Consider the following 17,691-nt stretch of genomic DNA (forward strand, 5'->3'; position numbering starts at 1 on the left):
AAATTAACTAAAACAAAGTCACTCTGCTTGACTTTTGGCATTTTGTCACCCCAAAATGGCATGTTGCTTTTGCAGTGTTCTTCCTCTCCTTAAGCAGCATAAACAAGATGATGAGTCCACGAGCAGAGAGACACTAGCCCAGTTAATAAATTCAGCTGGGATGACACTGCAATTGCATGGGGAAGGAGGGGGCTGCACCTACCTGGGTAGAGCACCTGTCTTGCCTAGGTTGAGTCGATGACATTTCCAGGCAGGACTAGGAAAGACCCCTGCCTGAAATCCTGGAGAACTGCTGCTACTAAGTGCAGACGTACAGTACTGAGTGAAGTAGACGAACGGTCTGACTCAGTTGAGAAAACAAGAGAAGCCATGAAATATTGGATTCAATGATGATATGGGCAGACACAAAAGAATGCTAAATCAAAATGTTAATGTCTTTAATCCTAAATTTGTAGTGAGTATAAAAGATTACATAATGTACATTTATAGGCATACTCATACATTAAAAAAACATAAACATATACAAAAGCATGTGAGAAGGTATATCTAACAGTTCAATGAAGTCCTTGTAGGATAATTGGCCACAGGTTACTTCGTAATAAAGTCCATCCCTCAAAGAGATAATAAAAGATGTAACAATGGTTTGAAAGGGATGTTGTCAAAAAGTCCTAATATGTTCACTAGCCTAGTGGTAACCGAAGAGGAGAATATAGAATCTTTTTGCCTATGCCAAACATATTTCAACCAACACTTGGACTTCTTCAGTGGCAATAATCTCCTGGTTTCATTGTTCCTTGAGAATGAAACAGAACTACTGCTCTGTTTGCAAGCGTTGTGAGATTCATTAGTAAATATTCCTTTCTGATTTAACCTTGGCATCAGGCATTCTCCAAGCAAGGTTGGTGGTTATTATTTCTTATCTTTATATTGAAAGTTATTCATTTTAGATCTCTCTAGTCTTAAGATGGGGTTTTGTATATTTGTAGAATTGAGTCCTTTAAAAATTATTTTGCCAGATAATTCATAAGGAGAATGAAACCAGTATATTATTGCCACTGAAGAAGACCAAGTGTTGGTTGAAATGTGTTTCATTGAACTGTCATGTATACTAGGGGTGCGCACTGAACATGTTTTGCATTCTGTTCTAGGCTCGGAACAGAACACAAAGTGTCAGGACGTTCCTTCAGAACAACCAGCTGAGCCAGTGGTTCCAACAGAACAACCCAGTTCAACCTGGAATGTTCTGCCATTCTGGACAGCTGGTGAGGTGCCTGAAGGTAGTGGGTGGAGGGGAGAGGTACTTTTTAAAAGGCTGTTGTTACCACCGATGCTTGCAAGAAGCGCTGAGGAGCTGAGCCATCATCCCACGTGGTGGAGGCACCTCCGATGGCACGCAAATAGCCACCGCGCATGTGTGGTGGCCATTTGCATGCAGTAGGCAGGGCCTCTGCCTTGCGGGATGCTGGCGCGGCACCACTCCTCACTGCTTCTCAGAAGTATTGGTGGTAACAAAAACTTTTTAAGGTATCTCTCGTGCCCCCCGCCCACTTGCCTTGAGTCTCCTTATCAGCCAAACGTTCTGGTTTGGAATGGGGTTGTTCTGTTCCGAGCCTGGAACAAGCCCTTTATTTAAAGGGAGTTCTGTTCCGGGCTCAGAACACACGGAACAGCCCATTCTGAGTTGATTCATTCCACCCTTACCTTGGTACGTTCTGTACATCCCTATAGTATACCTTCTCATATGCTTTTAAATTGTTTAACATATTTTTTTTAACGTATGAGTATGCCTATAAATTTAATTTATACAATCCTTTGTATTCACTAGAATCTTAAGATTAAATACATTAACACTCTGACTCAGCAGAAACCAGCTTCAGAGGGTGAGCAGCATGAACTTCTCCCCTTCACTGTGCAAAACGTCTCCAGTTGGAACAGAGCAGTCTAAATGAGCATCCAGTCTGATGGAGACTTGGTTCATGTGATCTTTTCCTGGGTTGTGTGCGTGTGCGTTTTAGGGGAAAGAATCACTTGAACCAGGCCATTGTGTACTCATGAACTGAGACTGGTTCACACTATCTGTATGGTAGAGAGGAGGGGCTTGTGCCACTTCCTTCCCCACATTTCTGTTTCCAGTTGAGCAATGTTTCAAAGAGCTTAAGTAGCTTCCTAACTGCACCTTTATTGAATATCAATTTGTTGATATCTACAAAACAAATGAATTGATTTTATTTTTGATCTCCTCACATTTTTAATGGGTGCTCTAAAAAACACACAAAAAAACCCACTGCTCAGGTCAGAAGAGACATAGCTAGACTTTGTTTGGGCCAAAGAGGTTTACTGTAGGGTAGACACCCCTGCTGAGAGCTGAAAACTGCTTATGCTCTCTGTTAGCTTGGGGAGGGAAGATTTGTCTCATTTATCTGTTAGAGAACATGACCCACCATCTATTTGAAAAATACAATGAAAACTGCAACTGTGATGAATAGGCTGGGCTTTCTGTGCTTATTTTGCACACCCTGGCCCCAACCCTCTCCTTAAAACCCTCAATAATGCTGCCACCACTCCCCGTCAGAGAGAACCTCTGGCCATAAGACCTTAGTTTTGGTCCCGTATCCTCTTCTCTGCGATTTGCTATGGAGCAAGAGCTAAGCGAGGTGCACCCCATGGTAGCTTTCCTCATGAGTAAGTAGCTTGACTGGCAGTTGGGCATGTGGGAGGGCAAAACCCCCAGGGCATCCAAAACCGCATTCTCAGCACTAGAAAAACAGGTAGGCATTAGAAATAAAATGGAACAGTTTTTCTAACCCCCAACACGTTTTCTAAGAGCCTAGTAAGAGTACTTACAGGTAGAATTTACTTTCCAAATCTGGTACAGCATACAGTGGTAAAGTAGCTGACAAAAAGACAGGACAACAGACACCTTTTTAAAGCACCCCTTCAGGAAGAACAGCTGGAGGTGGGGAGAACCTCTCCTTCCAATCAGAGATGAGCCACATGCAGCAGGTTGACAGCTCCTGAGCTAATGAAGAGTTGAGACTCCCTGAGGTACCATGGAGCCTTTAGGTCTAACACACATGCTGTGTTCAAGGAGATTTAAAGTAGCACACCCCACATGAAGTAGAATATCATCGGTTTGGGTGAGATGCCTATTTCCCCTGTGCCAGACAGGTATGTGAAGTACCTACTTACCTTTGTCTAGCAAACGTTGGGTCCCTTGCTCTTTCTCCCTCCTTCTTCGCATAGTCACTGGGGTGGATAATGATATGGAAGAGTTAATTGCATGCACTAGTTTTCTATGGAGGATGAGGTGGCTGTTGTCTGTCTTTGTGTAGGACTGTGCCATGCAGTTTCCAGATCAACCATGAAAATGGCACTCAGAATGTCCTGAACATTCAGGCTCAGAATGGGATTGTTCCATTCTGAGCTCAAACATTTATTTGAAGGGTGTTCTGTTCCAAGCTTGGAACACTCGAAATGACCCATTTTAGATCAGAACATTCTGAACTCGGAATGTTCTGCACATCCCTATTAAATACCATATAATGCATATTCCTGATGTGGAGCACCAGCGTGTGTGTGTGTGTGTGTTGGGGGGAGGGGGTAAGGAGCTGGAGGAAAGCAGGGAAGGAGATGGATTCATAGAGGAGTCAGTGGGCTGTCCTGACAATGAGAGGACATTTCCACAGGGTACACAGTGCACCCACATGGGAACCACATTGCCATTTTTGGATTGTGTCCTCAGTGGAGGGCATGCTGGGATGCCAGAATATCCTTAATGTGATCTGTTATTAGGGTTGTTCATTGCCAAAATGACTGGAATCCTATTGGGTCTGATACGATTCTGATCAAGTGCAGTCGGTTGACAATGCACAGTGGGGGGGGGTGCCCTCATCCAACTGATCTGTTAGCATGGAACCCATTGGATTGGTGAATAGGAGATGGGGGGAGACTTCTCTCAGGGCAGCACGATGTGTTCTCTTCACTTGTGACTAGAAGCACTTCTGCAGAGAATAGTCTCTGCTATTTTTCCTGTCAGTCAGCCCACATACTTCAGGAGAGAAGCAATGTCATGGTGTTGCATTCTTTCCATGGTGCATTACTGGGGGGAAATTGGTTACCCTCTGTGAGTACCTTTCCTGTGGGGAAAGGGCACAATGTCATGATGTTGCTTCCTTCCATGGGGCATTCTGGGACAGCTGCCAGAGAGGAAAACAGAGTTTTTAAATCCAATGGCTGCTGCCTATGGAGGCGGCAGCGTTTCTGAGTTACAAGAGAGTTACATCCCCAATTCACTGATTCAGTGTGCCCTGTGCTATCAGGTTAATTCGACGAGGGCACTCCCCTGATCAACCCAATGCACTCGGTTTGTGAGTACAGGGGCAGTCATCCTCCCCGCCCCCAGCAATACAGTGGAGAAGGGAGGCAACATCATGATTTTGCTTCCTCCCCAGTGCTTATGGGTTGGCTGCTAGGGAGGGGGAAAAGAGTTGTTAACTTTTGCTGCTGCCGCCTATGGAGGCAGCAGCATTTCCCAGTTGCAGGAGAGAAGGAGAGCCTACCATGCTGGCAGCAGGGAAAGCCCCCATTGTTCCAATCTGATACAGGGTGTATCGGACACTTTCGAATCAGATCCAAATGGATCAGCCTCTGGATCAGGATTTTTTTGGGGTCAAATCTCTTCCAGTTAAAAATGGTCTGATAGGGCCCACATTGAATTGAGTTAGATTATCAGCCTGATTCAGTGCACCGCCCTACCTGTTATCAGGAAGAGCTACCAATATTGCATTGTAAATTCTTGTACAACATCAGCTGCTATTCTGCGTTGAGGTTTTTTGGTCAGTGAGCCACCACTTGTGCTGTTGCATGAGAACAGCAACTTCTTGTTTGTGCAACTTAAAGTGCCGGTATGAAAAGACATGACCAGTTGTTATTTTGCAAAGGAACGATTTGCCATTGAAACTTGTGCAGTAATCTTCTTTGCTTGCATGCTTGGAGATTTGTATGTCAGTCACTTCTACATTGGTTGTGTGTTAAGTTCTTTTCTTTCACCTACCTCTTTGTTGGCCAGTCTTTGTAAGCATACATATAACACGGCAGTGGCATTTTTGCTCTTGCTTCCCAGATTGTACATTGCAGCATGAAAAGCTAACGCAAACAGTATTGCTTGACAGATATACCGTCCTTGTTGTTAACAAATCTGATCACTTGTGTTATGTGATACCAAGACTTGCCTTCTTTTCCTTTCCCCAAACTAGCACTGAAAGCCGAAGAGAGAAGAAAGCTGACTCAGGGAAAGGTGTGGACCGTGAGACTTGTCTATGACTTGCTCTTCAGTTTATTTTTACAAACAAATGCGAGGAGTGCCACAATCATAACTAGACCTGATATGATCATGTCATTGTACCACCTGTCCCTCCATCCAAAGTAGCACTGGTAATGTAAGTAGTGCAATCTATGCTTCAGTTCACTGTCTGTTCATCTGCTCTGGCCATAATCCATGCAGAAATCAGCCATAGCCAATGAAATGGATCTTGCACTTTCCTTGCTGGGTTCCAGCCATCTGAACCCATGTCATCCATTCAAGAAGTGAACGACGTTTTCTTTCAAATTTCTCTCTCAGTAGGTCTGGACTGTATTTTCCTACTTTGGCTGTGTGATTTATTTTCATAGCATTTCCATTTCAGAAAACAAAAAAACGAACTTGAAACAGCCCCCAATTCTTTTTATAGCTTAGCTTTCAGCCTGCTATTTCAGAAGGCCGATGATAAGAAAGAAATGTTAGTTTTAGAGCTATTTTTAAATGTGGAATGGCTCGATCCTGCAAACACTTCACCACAAGAATGAGTTTTTCCCAGTTTAAAATCATGGCTTTGAGGTGTGTGTGTGTGTGTGTGTGTGTGTGTGTGCGCGCGCGCGCGCGCGTGTGTGTGTGTGATTTACAGGATCAGACCCTATATTTGTGCAATTTTCCCTTGATTTAATACTGGATATTTAATATTTAAATTTATATGTGACTGAAAATATAATATATAAAGATATATAGGATATAGTTAATATTCTCTCATCTTGTTTGGAACAGTCACATCCACTGATGTGCAATATCCATACAGTATTTGTTGTGAATGCAAGCTGTTATTATCATATCTTATACTGTACTGTACTAAACGTTGCAGTGGTGATTCCAACAGCTGCATTGTGGTGGCAAATAATCCACATTTTTTCTAGCTTTCTGGATTATAAACCTTGACAAATGTGTGCAGTAAGATTTTTACCCTTCCCACCCAGGGTGATTGGTGGGACCACTGCTTGAAACCTCTGAATACTGCCCTTAAATTCCTACATGATGATATGCATTTGTCTGGTCATAGCCAAGTATTGATTTTATCCAGATATAAATCCTACATATATATTTTGCTAGAGGGCTCTTTTCATTGTTTCATCAACCACTGAGTTCTGTGGGGGAAATTTAAGGATGTGCTTAACCCTCCCATTGATACAGAGTAACATGTAGTATACCTTTGATTTATTAGTGACTGAAATATGCTTAGGAATATACTCTTTATTCCACACTTCAAATTAAGCTTGAGGTCATGAATTGGAGTTTTGGCACTGATTTTAGAGGGCCAAGTTCTTGCCATGAAGCCCCTGCTTTGCAAAAACCTGTGCTTGGCCTTTGATATGGAAATTCAGTCCAACTGCTCCTGCCAACAAAGGCAAGCAATGAAACATGTTTGGACCTCAGACCCTTTTTTATATTTGCCATAATAGGTTTCTATGATGGTCCTAAGATTTTATTATTTCGTCAAAGAACAGTTTTTAATGAATGAGCACAATAAGATCAACTCTTGGGCAGAATCCATCCCTTCCGCACATGCAACTGCACATGCAGGAAAGGATCACTGTTCATTGGTTTTTCTCCTGCCTTCTCATTTCCTGATCAATTTCACATGAGGAGGTGCCTAGTGCCACTTGTGTGGTAGTTGTTACCTTCCTTTGGCAGGCGGGCAAGTCTACCTTCCTTATGCATATTCAGCCACACCGTCTCTCCCCATAGCCATGTGCATAGATGATTCATGCTTGGAACATGTGTAGTTTGTGCATGCAGCCTTGAAGAGGAGTGGGACAGCTGGGTCTTCATAGGGCAGATGTACATGGTTCACCCATTGAAGGTAGTAGATTGAGGACTTTGCTGTGTGTCCCGTGCTACACACTCTCAGCCAAAGAAGTGGGGGGCGGTATTATGCATGTGTGGGAGAAGATGGATGGTGTCCCTGGGATTCAAATAGAAGTGGAACAATGACAAACATTTTACCCATTTTTCTATGTGTCTTTATTTTTAAACTTTTTAGGGGGGAAATAGTAGTATACTACATAAAACCAGATCTTCTCAATGTGCCAGTGCTGTAGACTACCAGGAACAAACATCTGTGCTATTTCACTTTTGAGGGCTTTACAACCTATCTCTGAAATCTGTTTTTTACTCTAAAATTGCCCTAAATAGTATAATAATCACCTCAACTGTGAGATTGTGCATGGCTCTAACAGTAAACAGAGTGGCTTGTGCCAACAGAGCTTAGGGAATTTAGTGGAAAGTGAAAATCAACCCCATTGACAATCCTTTGTGCATCAAGGTGTACATGGAGTTCATTCTTCCATGTGCGGAACTGAGCTCTCAGTCAACATGAACAAGATATCCTGTGTGCGTGGGAATGCCAGGTATTCACTGTGGTGTTTGGTTCTCTTTCATAAAGCTGCTTTTATAGTTCTCTTGGCTGAATTCCATGGCCTCAAGTGTGTACATGTTGCGCATGGACATGTGACAAAAGCCAGGAGCGGACATCATGCACAGTGGAAGAGCGGCATGAGGGACCCACCGGGGCTGATGCACAACATGAAAAGCAGCCCCCACGGTGTTGCAGAGGTGGGGCGTTGTGCAACCACCTAAAACAGCGCACAGGCACTTATGTCATGCTGCTCCCATTGCTCCCATTAGAAGTAGTGCTGTAAAAGTGCCCACATGTTGTTTAGGTCATTGTGCAACTTCTGGCCTCTGCAGCACCACCAGGGCTGCCTTTCCCTTTGCACAGCAGCCCCAGTGTGTCCCTGATGCTGGTGTGCCACGCTGTGGGATCTCAGCCAGGGATTCCCCAGGACTTGAAAAGGCGTGGTTTCTCTGATAAAAACAACTCCAAAATGGCTAACCACTTTGGCACATCTGATCAATGCCGTTTAGACAAAGGATGCTCCAGCTCACTGTGGACCCTGCTGGTTCAACAACTGACAGAGTAACCCTCAGCATAGGTACCTACAGTGGGGGTTTGGGTGTGTTCTGAGGGAAACTGACCTGGTCTTTCATTTGGGGACTCCCATACTTCTGGTTGACCCTGCATTGCCCAACCAGGAGCACTTATCCATTAAACCTTCAAAATATATCTGCCAAGTAGGGTAGCATGTAGCGTTTATTCCAACTTTGTAGCTAGAAAACTGAGGTGGAGGAAACTGTGGCTTGCCAAAGGGTGCTCATCAACAGTTGCAGCCCATGCGGAGATGTGCAGCACACTTCCTGGCTGCTATCAGTGAGAGATGAATGGGCCATCTCAGGCAGTACAAGTTTTGCTTCTGGCTCGACAGGTGAACACCTGTGTAGGCCACTATAGGTATATGCACAGACTCAGAACCCCAGCTCTAACTCTGCAGTGGTAGCTGTAGTAAGCTGTCCTCGGTAGGGTGGCTGTGAAATGCACCACATACACACCTGCTCAGAATGAGGTTGTTCAGTGACTACTAGGTTCTGGCTGTCCTGTTCCGTATGCCTTGTATTTCATACACTAGATCACACCAGCGACTCTTGTGCCAAAACAGGGCTAAGGCTGCAGTCCATGTGTGCTCACTCGGGAGCAAGACTCATTGGACTCTGATTCTGTGAGACTTACTTCAGACCTGCATCAGATGCACTGAACAGTAGATGGACATAATAAACAGCATTGCTTCTAAGGTTGATTTTGGTCCACAGATTCTTCTCTTAAAATGTTCTTCTTAGCATCATCCAAATATTCAGATTCGTATTATGCTGATATTACCACATACAAAGAAAAGACTTACATTGAATAAAAATGCATTTATGAATTTAGATAAAAGTACGCTGCAAGATAAAAATGCTTTGTTATTGTACTTGATGATCCATTGTAACATTCCAGTTGTTTGAAGGTGAGTCTAGTATAGCAATGCAGGGCGAGTTTGTTCCTGGAAAGAGACTGCTGGTGTTTTAATAAGTTGCTGATATTCTGTATCTAGGTGATCAAAGAGAATTAGAAATCTCATCTGTCTAGCTTTCTGGATGCTATGAAATCAATGTATTCAATTACATTCTGCATTTATGTTCAGTATTTTTGAGTATTTTTTTTACAGTTATTCTGTTTTTGTGTGAATTTCAATGTTACTTCAATGCTAATCCCAACGTTTTGAAATTACAACAAAAGGAGAGTAAAATGCAATGATAGTGTTATATTTACTTTTAATTTCATATTTCCTGGTCACAATTGCTGAATTTCTTGGACGTAATTTATTACAAAGTTTAAGTAATGTGTACATGTGAATAGAATATTGTGTTTTTCACATCTTAAAGAGATGTTATGTGGAAATAAAATATTTATCCTAACTCTTCTTCATGCTTCTGTTTACCACAGCTGTAACTGTTCGTTCTGCAGGCAGTATTCAGTCACCCTAATCCAGAAAGAGCAATGTATGAGTAGAAACAGTTTTCTGGGCACAGATCTGTTGTCCTGCCTGCACATAAGGCCTGCTTCAACACCCACCCACCCCTGCTCCCATCTGGGTTGTTCACATATATCCTACACATATATACTGCACCTTGCAAAGAATGAACATTGTTCAGCTCTGATCACTGCACCCTTAGGCATGTGGTTCAGAGGCCAGATGACAACTTGATTCCTTGTTCTGTGCTCCACTTGCTAACCCAGCATCTTGGACATGGGGGGTGTGGCGCAGTGTTAGGGCACATGCTTTGCATGGAGATCTCCAGTTTACTCTCTGAGTAAACTATGCAGAGCTAGGAAAGACCTGCCGGGGGTCCTGCTGCCGCTCTGTGAGCAATACTGAGATAAATGGAGCAGTGGTCAGATTCAGTATAAGCCAGCCTGCAATGTCCATATGCTCTCCTTAGTGAGGAAGGAGGCAGGCTATGTAGAGTTCAGACACACAGTTCTTTTGTGCTGTGCCCCCTTAAAACCTTTTGACTTATGACTTGTTCCTAAACCAAGCTACTATATGCTGTTGCTCTATATGTTCACTGCCATCTTAACAGGAGGAAATGTGAACATGAAATGATGTTTACAATTCATCCGGGTTGGGCTTTCAGCCTAGAAACATGCACTCCTTCATGCTCACATTACCTCCTGTTGGATCAGTAAAGCAAAAAAGTAATACAAGTAGAGGTTGGTTTAGAAAAGAGGCTCGGAGAGGGCAAACAGAAAGCCAGAAGGCTGTTTCTGCTAACCTTTCAAGGCTTTGTGGATCCTCTCCTTTCAATACCATCCAGTGCAATGGATGTATTTGCTCTTTCTGGAGCTCTTCACCATTCTCTCTCAGTTTATTAGAAGGCAATTACTGCCTGCTAAACTACTGAGGGAGCTTGTTCAGGCAATGACTAATTAATGGCAAGTGAAGCAAGAGTCACTTGAGAACGTAAAATGAAGAAATATTTGCTGGGTGAAGGCTGTAATGCTAAGCACACTTTCTAGGCATGAAATGTTATTGAATGGAATGGGACTTACTTCTGAGTGAACATACATAGAAACCTACCCATGGAGAAGTGCACTGCAGGATTCTTTTGAAGAAGATAGTCCTATATTCACTGCTGTGTGCAATCACAGTAATTATTCTGCTTCCAGCTGCTGCAGCAGCAACACTAAAGGTGTAAAGCTGACGGAAGTCCATATTCATATAGCCTCTAGACTAGAATGCTCCCGTGTTGAAAGGAAGTATGTTGCAAACTCTGAGACTGAAAATAGCACTATGTACTTTCCATTTTGGAACTGAAATAGATTGTGCCTTAAAAGACTATAGCAGCCCTGTTCTTATTTGCTAGAGGGTAAGCAACTGTCACTGTATCCTTGTTATGTGGCTCAAGGGACCTAACTGAACCTAAACACTCCATAAATGTTGTTCTCCATAGCTTGCAAACCTGGCCCAAGCACCACAAAGGTTATATACAGATTATTTCCCAATACTCTAAAGAAAATACCCTAAACTTGTGTGTATATATTATTTTATTTGTTTTCCTAAATAAAAGCCAGTTCCACAGACAGAATACTTGAGTCAGGAGTAAATTGGACCAAGCATTTAACATCTTGAAATTTTTTTAAGATTAACCCCACCCCTAAATCTCCATTGTGGGAGTAAATCTGGCTGTCTTTTCAACTATTCTGTCCTTTCCAACTTACCTGCTTATTCTTTACAGAGAAAGCTAAACATATAGCATCTGCCCAATATCAATAAAATAGGGGTATTTCTCTAAAGACATCCATAGAATAGGGAATTGTGAATTCATTGCATATTTTGGCATTCTTCAATTTTTGAAGCTTCCTACACAACATAAAGTGCTTGTGAAAGCAGGACACATTTTCTTCCTCCACCAAAGTCCTTTTCTCATTTGTGACAAGCATCACCAAAGCTTTGATTTCCCCCCCCTCGCTGCCAGCTCTCCTCCCTTACTTGCCAGTTTTTTAAAATTAACACCTAATGTCACTAACAGCTCACCATGCCAGAGAAACAGCCACATGTAGCAAATCGATTTGATGTGGATGCACTGAATGCAAAGCAGTCATGTAAAACTTTGCAGTGAAATAATAGTAGGAATTGACACAATCATGAAAAGCTGCTAATACTTCACTGGGTTAACTTTTCATTTATTACCACCATGAAATTGCTGTAACAACCTTCAATTGCTGAAGAGGTTGCTAACAAATGAATGGTTACTAAAGTAGATGACCAATTTTAAATGATGCACACACAACAAATAGTACCACAAATATGGCTTTATTACATTGCATTCAGAACGGCAACATTTGTGGGACAAAATATGTTGCCAATTAAGAGCACGTTGAATAAATTCTAAGGCACTTTGGTTAAAAGTGGTATGGAATGTCATGAATGGGCAGGGCACTGTAAAACAACCACAGCATCAGATGAGAAATAAAGCCAAAAAGGTATACCTCATTCACATAAATTATATTGCTCATATTAGCTGGAGGATGTTGTGTTTTATTTAACTATTTGTGATTTACCAGTAGTGGTCATGTTTGCCTGAAAAAAACCAAAACGGAATGCTCCACAGGGCTTATATTAAAATATTACTTAAGAAGGGGAGACCTGTGAAGCACACCAAAGATGGCTTCCTGCTGAAGTCTCACATCACATGGATGGTGCTTGGAAAGCACAATGGCCTAAAAAAAAAGAACAGCTCCATGTCTTACATGCCCCTCATTCCATAGCATCTGAGACTCCACCTGCAGTCATACAGGAGCCACTTCCCTGTGGTATAGTACCATGGGGTGTGCGTGTGTGTGTGTGCGCGCGCGCGTGTGCACGCGCACACACACACACACACACTTGAATATTTTACTCTAATAGATGTTTGAGCCATGGCTCCCCCAGTCAACCTGCATTCCACCAGGAACGAAAACAAAAAGCAAGTGGGAAAGACCACGGTCAGCAACAATAATACCACATGGAAGCAGCTCCTACACCATTAGGTATGTGCATGAAGAGGACCTGCTACAGGTCTCTTACTGGAAACAGCATACTGGACAGATAACACTTGGTAAAGGTGCTATCAGCAAAGAAGATGCGGTTGTCAATTGGATGAGGCTGGGGTTTTGTGACTGGTTCATCCAACAGGCACAACCACTGATACTGGCAAAATGCTGGTAGTATTCAGAATTTTACTACTAGCCAAATCACTTCCAGTATACATGTTTCTAAAGTCCTGAGGCTCTGTGTCTGTGTGTGTGTGTGTGTGTGTATCTGTCAGAACTCACTGTGGTATCCACACAAAACACATGTTCCTGATTCTCAAAGTGTTCTGCCATTGCCAAGCTCAAGATCTGGCTTCATTAAATGGGACAGAGATGGGCAAGAAACAGATGAGCTGCCCACATAATCTGGCTGCAGGACTGGAGCAGCCTGGAAAGCTAGAACTAATTCCATTTTGTTACAAAAGGGTTGTCATGTTCTGCAAGCATCATGTGCTGCTAATTCTAGAATTCAGCCGTTCAAGTATCACCCCCCCACCCCACGCGGCTTATAACAAATAACATGGAAACCTGATTTAAACTTTGTTTCAAAAGAGTAATGGTTACTTCCCCCACCCCTTCACAAGAGACTGCTGCAATCCATTGGCTCTTGTACTCATTCCTGTGCTTCACTCCATGCCCAGAGTCTTCATATGTAGGACTTTCTACAAGGAAAGCAACCCCACCCACTTGAGAGGCAAATACCCATCTGCAGAGAAGGGAATGTTTTTGCATGTGTGAGAGATCCCTGCAGATCTTTGGTTCTTGCTCAGAGGATTATTATATAAAGGAATTACAAAGGTAAAAAACACATATTTTCTTCATTCAAATGTCCATAGAAATCAACTTGACTGTCTCCGTGCATTGTAAGATGAGACAATTAACTAGGAAAGTGCTTCTCCCGCCCTGCCCCGAACTTCATAAAACAAATGCCAGCATGAGATGCAGGTTGTCTTCTCAGTATTATGACAATGCAAAGCACTGCTTAATAAAATGGCTCATATGGATGTAGATATGGTTGTGGGCAAGGCCTCCAATTGCATGATCTTTATCTGTATACCACTAGAGAGAACAAAGGCAAGGTATCACCAAATGCAGCTTACAGGACATCCTAGATTTTTTTTAAAAAAACAATACCAAACAGTAATACTGTTTTCCCAGCTACCCTGTGCAAAGCAGATACTGGCTGACATGATGCACAGCAGTACATCAGCATACGAAAGACTGCAGGTCCATAAGGAGTCTCCAGGGTCCCTGCAGTGACAGTGCATTATGTAGCCAAACTGGTGTGTGTGTGTGGGGGGGGGACCAATTTCCACTTCTTTCCCCTCCTTCCAAAAGGCCTTTCCACTTGCAGAAATAACGTTCCTGACATCTCCCTCGACACCTGCTTGGCTGTGCATTGTGCCATTGCCACAGGCTCCATGGAGGCTCTCTGCAACTTTCTTAGGCCAACCTACTGCTGCACATCATGTCTGCCACCATATTTTAAAATATTTGATTTGACAATATAAAATATGCAATCGATTAGGGATGTGCATGGAACCGGTACTGTGCACTCCCGGGAGGATGGGGGGTTGCTTTAAGATGCAGGGAGGGTGTCCTTAGCTCCCCTGCCACGTCTCCCCCACTGGCACTGCTGCATTGTCAGAATCACTGATGTGGGGTGGCTGTATACCCTCTTGCTGCCCTGGTCAGTGTAATAACAGAAGTGGTCGGCGTGCATGCTTTACGCTGACTATGGTGGCAAGATCATATACAGCTGCCCCGCAGCAGTGATTCTGACAGCAGTGCTGGTGAGGAAAACGTGGCAGGAGAGGTAAGGACAGCCTCCCCGCACCTTAAAGCAACCCCTTCCCCGCCTCAAACACTGGTCTTTCGAACCAGTTGGTGGTCTGTGAATAGACCGCCAAACCAGTTCATGCACACCCCTATAACCAATTTATGCATCTGAAGTGATACTTGTATCTTATTGAAGCCCATAGCAACACTTATTTTAATGTTGAAATGAAAATAACCAGTTAAGTTTGTTCTTAAACTCAAATATTTGCGAGGTCTCTGTCCTAAAGGTATTTAAATCCAGCTAGTTGATTTAAATTGTTTGTGAAATTGTGCCTTAAGGACCCAGCACACAGCTATTTAAAACAATGGGCACCATGCCACCGACTTCCATGGATGTGGATTGCACTGCAAAAGTGCAAACCTAACAGGTCTCAACAAAAGCATGCCAGTGTTGTATCTTGGAGGGCACTGGCTGACATGCAGAGCAAGGAGGCACCATGCAGTGAGAGGAAAAGACTAACAGCACTTCTAGACTAACTGTACCAGTGCACCAGGGAAGGGGGAATTTTTGATGACTGTCACCTAACTCTGAAAGAGTAAAAAACAGGCTACTACTACTATGCACATTTATATACCACTCTTCAACCAAAGTTCTCAAAGTGTTTTACACAGAAAAATAAATAATACATAAATAGATGACCCCCTGTCCCCAAAGGGCTTACAATCTAAAAAGAAATATAAGGTAGGCACCAGCAACAGCCACTAGAGGGATGCTGTGCCTTTAGAACACTAAATTGTGCATAATTCCCTGGAATGGATACAGGATACAAAATTCCCTTTGCTGGGATTGTTACAAACAAGAGATTCTCTGTTGCCTTCAATGACTCACATACTGCCCAACCAATGAGACCAACTGGGATGCTGCACATGCTTCTGCATCTGTGTAAACATCACTCAATCTATGCTGTTCCCATAGACATCGTAGCAAGAGTGGTGCTCCATGGTGCATTGCACAGTACATGAGCCAGCATTGTTAATCCCTAGGCAGAACTGGACGGCCACTATTTAAACTTAAGGTTTCACTATTTAAATATAAGGTTTTATGTGGACTATATGTGTTCAAGCTATGACATCTGCACGGGAGTAATCCAAAGAATGATCCAAAATGTACAATGAAAACTTTCAGAAGAGTGTGTATCTGTGTATATACAGTGGCCCTTTGGGCCAACAGGAAGAAACAGCAAGTGTTGTTGATGTACTTACTGAAGCTGAAAAGCCTAATCAAAGATTGTACATGGAGTTTTGGGATGAGTTGCAAAAATTAGGGATGTGCACGAACCTGTTTGGAGGCCTGCCGCGTTTTCCCCGCCTGCACTTGCTGAAACACACACGTGCATGCTACATCCTGTCACTTTCGGTCGGAGGAGCGCACGGGGTGACAGGGAGGTATGCTGCCACCCTGCCAGACTAGTTTTTCAGCGAGTGCCGGTAGGGGAAACATGGCGGGCGTGGGGAATGCATCCTCCCCTGCTCTTAAAGTTATCACCCCCCGCCATCAAACTGGCCCCTGCCGGTTCCGTGCACATCCCTAGCAAAAATGCCAAATTATTTTAGGGAAGCAGGGCACTGGATTCTATCCTCCCTTGCTTACAAAGCCCCAGGATAGACTATTAGTAGTATTGCAGAGAATGAGATTATGCACCCTTCTGACTGGTAATTCTAAGCTCCTGGATTAGGCTTTTCTGTTTGGGGGAGAGGGAGGAGTGGGGGGGGGGCTACGTTTGTTTGTTTTTACAACAAAGGGTTGTTGTAAAACCCTTTACAACAATTTAAAAACTCTGGAAGGCCAGGCCAAACAAATAGGTCTTAAGGGCTCTCCTATAAGCCAATAAAGAGTTCAAATTATGGATTTCTGCCGGGAGTGCATTCCACAGTCCAGGAGCGGCTACAGAGAAAGCCTGCCTCTGAGTCGCCCCCAGACGTACCGGTGGTAACATGAGACGCACCTCCTCAGATGACTTTAACGTGTGATGGGGATCATACCGAAGAAGGTGCTCTCTATGGTAACCTGGACCTAAGCTGTTCAGGGCTTTAAAGGTAATAACCAGCACTTTGTATTTTGCCCAGAAACATGCCACAGCCATACATCTACATTTCTTCCTGTTTGATTTGGGTGCCTGTCTGCAGTTTTGTAAGCACTACTTGCTTTCCTCATGTCTGATTCCTGAATAAAATTAGTTATAAACACCAAGACATACCATAGCTTGGAAATCCACCTCTGCATCAACCAGAGCTTTTGAGATTTGGGCTGACTGCTGAAAATGAACATTATCTGGGAATTAAAAACAGGAAAAATACCATGAATAAAGACAAAATGTCAGAAGGGAGGGATAAAGAGCGTCAACTACCAGCGCTGGACCACAAATCTACAGTCTTGCTTATTAGATAATAGACAGAAATCAAGAAAGTACTCTCAAGGTTGTGAAATTGTCTTGGGATTACTTTGTTGATTACATTGCAGTTCAGTAGCAGAATCACAGCTTAGTCTGATTTATTATGATATCCAGTTAAGAGTGACTCACCATCTGCTGTTCCATGGATCAGAAGATACTCAACCTGTCGGAAGTTCTGAGCTCTGGCCATCACTGTGGAATTCTAAGATGTATATATAAAAAATAGGAATAAAAATTATAATCTACTGTTGGTCATCAAGGGACGTTAATGCTCGTCACTACATTCCTTAATTCAAAAAATCTGCCTCTCTGCTGAACATTTGTCATTATTAGATTATAGTCAAGCCAAGGAGTTCCTCTAACAGAGGGTCTTGGATACTGAACATCAGAATGATTTAAGCTCATCCTGGAGACCATAAGAGGGTGCCTTGGTGACTTTAACTGGGAACCTGCTAGCTAGCTATTGTCCCTCTCTTTACCAAACCATCACAGGGTTTTCCTCAGAGCAAGATATGACACCTTACCATCAGCGGTTTTATCCGGAAGGTTTCTAAAAAACCTCTGGCAAGTCGGTTATACCTCTGTGGCTCAGGTGAGGTCAAATTTGTCCACCATGTGCTGTTGTTTTGTTTTATAATGATAGC

At 43.1% G+C, this 17,691-nt stretch overlaps 2 protein-coding genes across 9 annotated transcripts in view; one reads left to right on the plus strand and one right to left on the minus strand.

Moving 5' to 3' along the window:
- Window positions 1-9,663, plus strand: part of SLC4A10 (solute carrier family 4 member 10) — a 287,150-nt gene extending 277,487 nt beyond the window's left edge. For all 6 annotated transcript variants that reach the window (XM_053261350.1, XM_053261339.1, XM_053261367.1 and 3 more), the window contains one exon: window positions 5,256-9,663. In XM_053261350.1, coding sequence (XP_053117325.1) covers window positions 5,256-5,322 — 67 coding nt within the window. In that variant the 3' untranslated portion in view covers window positions 5,323-9,663. The remainder of the gene's footprint in view (window positions 1-5,255) is intronic.
- A 2,378-nt stretch (window positions 9,664-12,041) lies between these two features.
- The window catches only part of DPP4 (dipeptidyl peptidase 4), a 100,137-nt gene continuing 94,487 nt past the window's right edge, over window positions 12,042-17,691 (minus strand). The window contains exons 24-26 of one of the 3 annotated variants that reach the window (XM_053284918.1): window positions 17,177-17,249; window positions 16,853-16,926; window positions 12,042-13,874 (exon numbers count right to left, since the gene is read on the minus strand). In XM_053284918.1, the coding sequence (XP_053140893.1) occupies window positions 13,776-13,874; window positions 16,853-16,926; window positions 17,177-17,249 (246 nt within the window). In that variant the 3' untranslated portion in view covers window positions 12,042-13,775. Of the gene's footprint in view, window positions 13,875-16,852; window positions 16,927-17,176; window positions 17,250-17,691 lie in introns of those variants that run through there. The other 2 variants (XR_008313485.1, XR_008313484.1) reach the window with 2 other exon arrangements.

The sequence above is a fragment of the Hemicordylus capensis genome, chromosome 1 (genome assembly GCF_027244095.1).
Source record: "Hemicordylus capensis ecotype Gifberg chromosome 1, rHemCap1.1.pri, whole genome shotgun sequence".
In the NCBI taxonomy this organism is placed as follows: domain Eukaryota; kingdom Metazoa; phylum Chordata; class Lepidosauria; order Squamata; family Cordylidae; genus Hemicordylus; species Hemicordylus capensis.